At 33.9% G+C, this 10,652-nt stretch overlaps 1 protein-coding gene across 1 annotated transcript; it reads left to right on the top strand.

Moving 5' to 3' along the window:
- The first annotated feature begins 1,437 nt into the window (after positions 1-1,437).
- LOC122138598 (protein mono-ADP-ribosyltransferase PARP14-like) lies at positions 1,438-10,081 on the top strand. Its single transcript, XM_042731992.1, has 10 exons — positions 1,438-1,542; positions 3,040-4,024; positions 4,119-4,268; positions 4,435-4,497; positions 4,608-4,790; positions 4,950-5,147; positions 8,651-9,211; positions 9,310-9,455; positions 9,557-9,731; positions 9,819-10,081. Exons 2-10 carry the CDS (start codon positions 3,058-3,060, stop codon positions 10,079-10,081), a joined length of 2,706 nt encoding a protein of 901 aa, XP_042587926.1. The 5' UTR covers positions 1,438-1,542; positions 3,040-3,057.
- Positions 10,082-10,652: the final 571 nt, after the last annotated feature.

Raw genomic sequence — 10,652 nt, 5'->3', positions numbered from 1 at the left:
GACCTGAAATGATCTCCCCATGAAACCAAACCTCAGGAACTCACAGAAAACAGATGCCATGGAACAAAACAATAACAATAAAATGGAGAAGATATGATGTATCTTGTGATTTTGTTGTTTTCCCCTTCATATTTAGTATCGTTCTAAAGGTCTCCGGGCAATTGTTAAAAATAGTCTCAATTTCACAGCAGTCACTTGTATTATGAGAAAGATTTGAAGAATTCTGCTGAGGGGGTGTGTCCCCCTCAGGGTCTCTGGTGAGAATGTTTTCCCTTCTAAAGCCAGCTGTGGCCCTTGGGTCACAAGAGCCTAACAAACCAAATGGTATTTTATGGTTTTACAACTTAGATTGTAAGATTTATTCGTTCTGGTCTGGATATAAAAGTGAAAAATGACAAAACATTTTGGGATTCTGTAACCTGAAAACCCCCACAGTGTCTGTGAGTCTCTGGAGCTCTGCGCTAGAACTCTCACATACTGCTGTGTTACAGACTTTTAAATGAAATGTTCCCTCCTGGTGGAATGACCTGTCATCTTCAAGAATCGGCTAAAAACACATCTCTTCCGTCTTTATTTGACCCTCTAACTCTAGCACTCTCTAATCTAATTCTATTTCTTTGTTTATTTTTATTTTATTTATTTACTAACAGCTTGTTTTCTTTTTAAGAAGTAGAAAAAACTAACACTTGCTTCTCTAATCTTTTTGTATTCTATCTTTGTTTTCTTTTTATTTATTATACAATTAACAAAAGCAAAGGCCTCTAACACTAGCTTGCCCTATTTTTTTCTATTCTATGTTTTTTTATTATTATTATATGAAAAACTTGCTATGTGTTCTGCATTAAGCTTACTGAGACTTGTTATAACATCTGCATATAATTGCTCTTTTGTTGATTTTGATTGCTTCAATTGTCCTCATTTGTAAGTCGCTTAAAAAAAAAAAAAAAAAAAAAAAAAATATATATATATATATATATATATATATATATATATATATATATATATATATATATATATATATATATATATATATAAATTATAAAAGTGTCTGCTATATATATATATATATATATATATATATAGATATGTATATATATATATATATGTATATATGTATATATATATATATATATATACATACATATATGTATATATATATATATATATATATATGTATATATATATATACATATATGTATATATGTATATATATGTATATATGTATATATCTATATATATATATGTATATATATATATATATATATATATATGTATATATATATATATATATATATATATATATATATGTATATACTGTATATATAGGCTAAACTAACCTGTATATCTGGGATACTTATGAATATTCATGTATGCCTCGCCAACAAATTCTAAAAATCTCAGAAACTGAAAGTGTTATAACACTAGAGTCCCTGGAACTTTAACGTATTAGACTGCTCTGAACACAAGAATATGTTTAAAAATAATCTTCAGGCTTACTTTTAAAGAGAAGACTATATCCTGCATGATTCTGTTCAAATAAGAGTAAGTAATGATTAAGTATGGAAAATAGCTGTTTAAGTTATTTAGCAGTAGCATCTAATTGTTTTGATTGTATCATACTGTATTCTTTGTTTTGAAAGTTAGTGATTTGATAGTGGAGAAATATATATTTTTTATATATATATATATATATTCACCTTAAAGTGTGCAAATTAATGTCAAGTACAAAGAGTAATGCATTGTAACAGGCTTGGTGGGTTGTGACACTATTGAAAAAACATGAGTATGGAAGACAGAAGATGAGATAATAGATGAATTTAATTAAAATTTTGTTTAATTCCTTTAGTTAACCAAATTTCTTTTTTATACAGTCCCAACACAAACACCTTTAATTTTTGCACTGAAACTTTAAGTGTGACATCTCCAGGGGATAGTGAGATAAATGCAAGAAAGTTTATTTTTTTACTTTTTTATTTTTTTTTAAGCGAAAACAATCTAAAGAAGGATTCTGAAATCCTGTTAAACAGGTTTTGGTGTTTGTGAGGTTGCACTATTAACACTTCCTCATAAAGTATACCTTAGTAGCCTATACAAAGTGAAGTTTTTTTTTATTGAATAAAGGCATTTAGAATGTTACTATATATTTCTATTTCAAATAAATGCTTTTTATGAAAAAATCCCGAAAAATTATTCCACAAAATTATTAAACTATTATAAAGCCTCACAATGGTTTTCAATATAAATTACTGTTTCATTTCACCCCTTTTTTGATATAATCAACACTGAACTGATTTTGAATGAATAATAACTGTTTACTTTTAGAGCTTGCCAGTAAGACATGTGGAATTGCACACAATAAGCAAGCTAAGGTGCAGTTCAATATAGTTCTTTTTAATATATATATATATATATATATATATATATATATATATATATCAGTCTATATATTTTACTGTGTCAACAATTTTTGTGCACATGTGCTTAAATGTGTTAGGGAACCCCAATGTATGATGCAGGAGGGAGCTGTGATTAAACAACTGTCATATAAAGAAAAACAACATGGATCAAAAATAGTGAAGTAGTCCTCAGATGCCATGTTCATTACATCAACATTTTAGAAAAAAATATGTTGTGGTTAAAACTGCTTCTTGAACGAGCCCCAAATCTTATGGGAGTAAAATGATATACATGTATGTTAATGTGATTTGTCTGTAAATGAATTATTGAATCAATTCATTAGCTGAATTACTCCACCACCTGCACATAGCCTCATTAAAGACAGTCCCAAAGCTACTTTTGGCCCTCTGGTGGTTGAAATATAAAAGTGCAAATTACTTGATAAGGAAAGTTGTTTTGGTAATTGCATCATAATATTCTGTGCAGATGAATCTAATAGTTTGAGGTGCACTTCTGTGCCCCTAGTTACAGGTAAACATCTTATCAGTGAGAAAGACAGCTTACAACTTTTTTATTATTTTGGGAACATTTCTATCAGTGTTCTTGTTTTGAATATTTCATATTCTGTAAAAATTTTAACAGACAAAAATCAACAAATCTATGGCGAGACCGACAAACAGTGTGACAGAGTACATGGAGATTTCTCCTGCCATATACTCTTTGCTTGAACAAGATGGTCTGAAAAGTGCTGTTCCTACACTCCATGACCATCACTACATGAACAAATTAGTATTTTCAGGTTCTAAAATGGATACTATTATCTTCAAGAATTGGGTCCTTGAGAAGCAAATAAATATGAAACAGAAGCCCTTACAGACTGATCGTTCAGTCCTCGAGTATCTGAAATCAGTGGATTGTGATGAAATGTCTGGAGATCTCTTCATATCTCATGGAATAACTGCTGTCTACACAATTGAAAATGGAGATGTTGTTGTGACTGGAAGCACAGAAAAGGCACTTGCTGAAGCAGAGAAAAGGGTGAATATTGTTCTTACATCCAAAAGCATCACTGTAGAAGATCAATGTGTCCTTCAATTGCTGCAATGGTTGGATCTTATCAGGAGCCTAGAATGTTTGTACAACACAGCCAAAATGGGGACTTGGTTTATAGACTGGTCAGTGCATAAAGACAAGCTTACAGTGAGTGGTTTCAGAGATTCTGTGAAGGAGGTTAGTAAGAGGATAGAATGTTTCATTGAGAAACACACTAGAATTGAAGAAACTGTTTGTGTTAAATCACATGCTGTGGTTGAATTTATAAAAGACAGAAAACCACAAGAATGGCAGCATTTTATTAAGTCTGATAAAGTGAAAGTGAGTTTTGATCCAAAGAGACCCTGTATTAAACTGTCTGGAGAGCGTGCATTTGTCCAGCCAGCTCTGACTTTCTTTAAAAGTTTGGCAGATAATCTCTACACAGACACACTGATCATTAAAAAGGCAGGAGCAAAAAAGTACTTCATGGAGCAGGGTAAAATGATGCTTTCAATGTTTGTGAGGGAAGATGGATTTATGGTGGAACTTCAGGAAGATGATATACTGGAGGAGGAGAATGATTTTTCTCAAGGTACTGTTGATGACCACACAAAAATACAAATCATTAAAATCAGATTGGGCAAGATACAAACTGAAATCTCTTGTCTTTGTTGCTTTATATTGAGGGGCTCTAGGCAGAGTCTCCAGTTCCTGTTTTAATGTGCACATTTTGCAAATAGGTCATGTGACCCTGGAGGTTTCATCAGGGGACATAACCAAAGAAAAAACTGATGCAATTGTCAACTCCTCAAATCAGACATTTTCTTACAAATCAGGTTCAATGTTTATATATTCAACTTCATATAACAATTTTAATGCAAACTTATTTTAATGCATTTACAGTTCTAAGTTCCATTGAGAATTTACTTTGAATTTAAATCAATTATAATCATGCTTTTATTAAGACACTAATGCAACTGTCAATGTCTCATTGCTATCTAGGGGTGTCCAAGGCGATTTTAGATGGTGCTGGATTATGGGTAGAACAGGAATTATTACAAATGGGTGCGTTAACCATTTGTCTAGTTTGTGAACTTTCAGTTGAAAATGTTTTGATTTATTGTTTAAGAGAGATCTATTAAAACTTGATCTTTAGTATGTGTATTTTTCCACAGCTAAAGATACAAATTTTCAGCTAACAGAGATTGTGACCTCATCTGGCAATCTCCCATGTAAAGAAATCATACACATTGTTGGATGTAATAAACCATCTGATATTCAGCTTAAGGTATTGTCTGTTCTAAAGTTATGTGAGAATCACAGATTTACCTCTGTTGCATTCCCAGCTTTAGGCACAGGTAATTCTACCTTCATTTCTTCTTCTTCATTTATTTATTTCTTTTTATCATTTATTTGTTGATTACCTAGCTAAAATTTTGTTCTTGTTGACTTCTTGCAATAATTACTATTTTACAAAATTTAAATCCCCTCATCTTTTTCCCAAATTTACACTTTAGGTCAAGGTGGAGCTAATCCAGCTGATGTTGCAGATGCGATGATCAGTGCAGTGATTGAATTTGCGTTTAAAAATGAACCAGTACATGTTAAAAGTGTGGAGTTCATTATATTCCAGACAAGTATGTTGGCTGACTTTCATCAAAACATGCACAAAAGAGCCATGAAGCCGAAGAAAGGCACGATTAGCAGAACTAAAGGTACAGTTATAATAAAAAAAAGTATTACCTTTCATATTTGTAATGTTATTATGTACATGTCACCGAAATGTGCAGACGCACACACAGACACTCACACACACACACACACACACACACACACACACACACACACACACACACACACACACACACACACACACACACAGTTATGCAAACACATTTAAGCGAATATAGTCTAAATATTCTTATAGAGAGCTATATGTACTGCAATAAACAGCAGCTCCTTTTCATCTCCCTGGGGGGTTTCAGAGTGTCATGTTACTATACAGTTATTTAATAATAATAATAACAGGTTTTGTACAGTGCTTTTATTTCTGAGAGTGATTGTTTGTTGATCACAAAGTACAAAGCATATGAGAAAAACTAGGATGCAGGGTGTATTCACAGCAACCACCATTAATGTCTACAGTGCATTGAATGGAGCGCTGTGATTGGCTGAGCGGATATATTGCATTCTGTAGAGAAGGGAGACTGGCGTTTGTCACAGTTTTGCTTTTATTTATTTAATATTTATATTTTTTAAGGGGATTTTTCTAAATATTAACATCGCTAATATGCAAAAAAAAATTTGGTCAGTGCACTTTGGCAAATTCTCTCATCAGAAACAACAAAGTGCGGATGTACATGCGATGTAAGAGATTAATTCATCATACACTGCAGACAACATTGCTGATTTTTAGTGTGCTTACACTCGGTAGACTGAATACAGTGATATTCTTTGATAATGAATGTTCTTTGCTCTCATAATTTGTTTGTTTGAATAATCGTGGACATGCAGCGTTACTTAAAGGGGTCCTATTATGCTTTTTTACAAGGTCCTGATTTTGTTTTGGGGGTATACTAGAACAGACTCTCATACAAGGTTGTTTGAAAAACACATTATTTTTGACATATTTTACATTATTACAACACCTCTCTCCCCAGTCTGGCATGAATGGCTCGAATAGTTCATGTACAAAATGAAGGCCTGCCTTCTGAAATACTAAATATGCTGTGTTTATTTAGCTGGGCCAGTGTGTGTTGTGATTGGCACCACTCGGCGCCTGGGTGCGAAATGTCATGGCCCTTACCATAGCCTCCTGCGAGCTTCAGTCTAAATATTTTGCCAAAATCAAATCAATTTGATTACAAGGTTAAATACAAATTAAGTCTTATTAAAATATTTTGTCTTAATATGGTTTTTCTACTTGCCTAAAACGTTATGATGTGCATAGTTAATGGATTACACTAGGCTACAGTGGTTTGAGTGCGTTTAACCAGAGACTAGAGAACAATTAAAAAGGGGGGGGGGGTCAATAAAACAGAATCAATAACAACAGCTAAGTAGTCCCTGTATAGTAGAATATTTTTGATAGCAAGCAAAATATGTTTGCTGCATAAATCAGACTCAGGAGGTGCTTTAAAGCGGGAGAAACAGAGGTTTCCCCAGTAACTGCTGTACACAAAGCAGCGCTGAGCTCACAAACGTTGCTTTATCAGGTATATAACATGCAAGATGAAATGAAATTGACATCAAACATTTAATAGACTTATTAAAGATAGTCTTCCTTCAAAAATACAGTGATATAAAAACACCCGCACCTTGTTTTGATTTTTAATCGAAGCCTTTTGGAAAATCAGTCGCCTTTGATATTGTGAGCGCCACAAATAAATAAATGTATGGGAAACACAGCACAACCACCAGAGCCCAACTTCAGTCGAAGACTAATAAAAAAGTAAGTAAATAACTCACCACTTGAAAAGTGCCAGAAAAGATGATATGTGGGTTTTTTTTAGTGAGTGTTCAGCTTGTTGTAATTAAAGGTACATCTCTGCCAATTACTTTGTGTATTTAAAAATACAATACAGATTTGTATTCTAGTAGTGTAAGTAATGTTCATTTAACCAATAAAATGTGACTGACACTCAAATTTACATTACAAAAAAAAATATGTTATATGTGCATATGTTGGCATATTCCCCCACATTCACACCACCAGTTCATGTTGGCTCTCATCCTCACGTCCTCAGGCTGTTGAGCGATCGCAACCTCCTCCTCCTGTCGTTCTATTTCCAAAGCACGCAGCTCGTCTTCTGTAAACTCTGGTTCAAATAGGTATGGTTCTGGTTCTTGACTGTCTGAGAAGTCACCCTCTTCGTCTATCTCAAAATCAGCCATGTTCATCGCCATTCGTGTACTGTAAGGAAAATAGCCAGGCAGCTACTATTCACGCCGGTATGTTGACGGAAGTCGTGGGATTTCATGTGTTGCGTGATATCTCTGCGCCGAAGTAGCAGTGCTTCACCTAAGCAGCAGTGCTTCACCTGTGCTTCCCCATAATATAGTCCCAAGTCAATATCTGCCTAGGAAATCGCCTAGTGTTAATCTGGATCGCTATTTGTACTCGTTGTGAATACGCAGGCCACAAGAAGTAATTAGGTGGGGTTTTTTTTTTTTTTTTTTTGATCACTTTTACTCAGGCCATGCTAGCTGGCAACAAAGGATTCCATTCATTGTGCTAAGCTAAGCTAACGCCGACCCAGTCAAACTAAAACAATGCATGCACTGACACAAAAATGCATTTGCCCACCTATCTAAATGTAGGAAATAATGTGAATAAGCCCTATTTCAAAAAACGGTGGAGTGTTCCTTTAACACGGATAATGAACTCAACTGAATCATCATCACTAAAATTACTTGAGCTGTGTAATGACACTATTATCTTTTTAGAGCTGCTTTACAGCATAGTTTGATTTTGTTTACTAGAGTGAAGCTGCTTTGAAACAATCTGTAATTTATACAGCATTATAGAAATAAAGGTAAATTGACTTGACAAGTCCAAAAACCAAGCTGCCAAAATAATTCGTTTTGTACCTTCTTCTCCTTATTACATAAGACTGCCCGCATAGACACACAAACTCTGTATAAGTTAAACAAAACTCTGGCTACAATGTCCAGTGCTGCAAAAATCATGTTGTAAAAAAGAACCCAAGGGTTGGATGTAAAATACAATATTGTAAGCCACACTTTACTTAATGATGATTAGATAATCACAACATTTAAGTCTTAAAGGAGACACAAAGTCCAATTTGAATTCTGAAACATCCTGAAACATTTTGATTGGTGGTCAAGCCAGCCAGTTATAATTTAGACTTGTCTTTGTTTGCCTGGAATTATGGCACACTGTAATGCTGCTTTGTGAAAAACAAGTGAACAACTGGAGCTTAGAGAGCAGCAAGCACAGATGTTGGGCACCAGGGAAGAGAAAAAGTGAAACTGTACAGGCAAAAATGAAGTCTGCACACATTTCCTCTAGATAGATAAGCATTTGATCAGTTCATGTGAGTGCAAAATGGTGGTACATGCACGGAATTGTAGCAGAAAATCATCTGGTCCTAATTTATATTAGGTGTCTTTAGTACTAATGTCCAAAATGTGTCTGACTATATTATACTTTTAACAACCTCTTTGTTTCTCTCTATAACATGTAACTGGACAAAAGGTAAAAAGATATTGTTTGATGAAATCAAGCCAGCTGTGTTTCACTTGTGTGGGGAGACGCCAGCGGATTTGAATAAGGCCAGTGCCCTGATCAACAGCTTGATTAACCAGGAACATATGAACATCACAATCCATGAACCAGGCATTGCTCATTTCACCAATGAGGATTTAGAAATGCTGAGCAAAATGGAAAAGGAACTCAAAGTAAGTGTCATAACTGAGAAGAAGGGACAAGACTCTGTCATTACATTGAAGGGCCTGACAGGATTCGTCCAAACTGCAGAGAGTCGTATTCGGGATATTATCCGCAAAGTGGAAAGGAATGAACACCGAAAAAGCCTGGCAAATTTGACCAGCAGTATAGTTGAATGGCAATATCTAAGTGGTCACAACTTTAAAGCATTTGATATTTTCACCAACTGTGACTTGGAAGAGGCCTTTAACCACCAAACAACCTCTGTACAAATCAAGATTGACAGTGCAGTGTATGATGCAGACATATTTCGCAAAGTTGCCACAAAGGGAGGAAAACGTGTTGAACTAAAAAGAGTAGAACTGAAAGGTGAGAAACACAAATGCAGGTTAAACATTGCAGTTATGAATAGCCCAGAAAGTCAACAAAATTAGTTTTGTTTTTTGTTTTTTTCATCTTTTCTGCAGCTGCAGCTCAAAGTTCTTTGCCTTCACACTGGGAGGACATGAAAGGACAGTCAGTTGTTCTAGTCAAACTCAGAGCAGACTCCAAGGAATATGCAGATGTGGAAAAGGAGTTTAAAAAAACTGGACTATCCAGCAATATCATTAAAGTAAAACTATTTATATTTGAACTGCTACGAATGTTCTAATCTGTGTAAAGTTATTAGTTTTGAAAGTTTCTAATTTTTGTACCATGATGTCTTCTGCACAGATTGAAAGAGTCCAGAATAGTGCACTTTGGAGAAACTACTTGATCAAAAAGGAGGAACTGGAAGTTAAAAACAAGCACACAAACAATGAAAAGCTTCTCTTTCATGGCACTGGCTCTGATAAGACAGATCAGATAAACAATCAGGGCTTCAATCGCAGTTTCGCTGGCATGCATGGTACTACCTAACACGTACCATAATCTTTTACGATTTAAAGGTATTGTATTTGCATTTAGGATTAACATAATTTTATTATGTTTTTAGGAGCTTTGTATGGGAATGGCACATATTTTGCTGTGGATCCAAGTTATTCAGCAAAAGGCTACTCTAAACCTGATGCCAAAGGACACAAACGCATATACCTTGCCAGGGTACTTGTTGGTGACTTCACTCAAGGAAAAAAAGGCATTTGTACTCCCCCCAAAAAAAGTTCACAAAGTGTTGATCTTTATGACAGTGTGACAGATAAAACTAACAACCCATCCATGTTTGTGATACTCAAAAAATTACAATCATACCAACAATAAAAAACAACAAAAAAAAATAAAAAAAATCTAACAGTTTAACACTAATATTCTTTAGCCCAACTAAATATGTTAACAGTAAGTTTCTGTAGGCCTACTATATATGGTAAATAACTGTAATTACATTTAATGTGACTTTACAGTAAAATACTTTTGAAATTATGGTTTTTGGAAGTTAAAAAGAACACGTCATTGGATTAAAAAAAAAAAAAAAAAAAGTAAAATGACATTCCCAGAATGAAGGTTTTTTTTTTGTTTGTTTGTTTTCATCAAAATAACCGCTTCTTCTAAGTTTTTTTCCCTAAACATTTGTGTACATTAGAGTTTTATCTTACATGTAATGTTGTTAAATTAATGTTCATTGCATTATTTCAGTATCATGTATGTTACCAGTATGGTGTTTCGTATTTATATTAATGACAATGTGTGCACCTTCTATATATAAGTATTTCCCTCTCCAGAGGTGAACAGTATTTTTGACCCATAATACATTTGGACTTTTAAGTTACATTTGTATATTGTTGAGTCTGATATCATTATTCATTGTCATTCTTATTGTTTTTTTGTTTTTGTT

Source organism: Cyprinus carpio, chromosome B10 (assembly GCF_018340385.1).
Source record: "Cyprinus carpio isolate SPL01 chromosome B10, ASM1834038v1, whole genome shotgun sequence".
NCBI classification, from domain to species: Eukaryota; Metazoa; Chordata; class Actinopteri; order Cypriniformes; family Cyprinidae; genus Cyprinus; species Cyprinus carpio.
This window is presented reverse-complemented; position numbering and strand designations above follow the sequence as displayed.

What these genes read in the sequence shown, in the direction of transcription:
- LOC122138598 (XM_042731992.1), top strand. Translation starts at nt 3,058, where the DNA reads ATGGCGAGACCGACAAACAGTGTGACAGAGTACATGGAGATTTCTCCT. An exon ending in GGAGAATGATTTTTCTCAAG is followed by an intron (nt 4,025 to 4,118) that starts GTACTGTTGATG and finishes CTTTATATTGAG; the next exon opens with GGGCTCTAGGCAGAGTCTCC. An exon ending in CAGTTTCGCTGGCATGCATG is followed by an intron (nt 9,732 to 9,818) that starts GTACTACCTAAC and finishes TTATGTTTTTAG; the next exon opens with GAGCTTTGTATGGGAATGGC.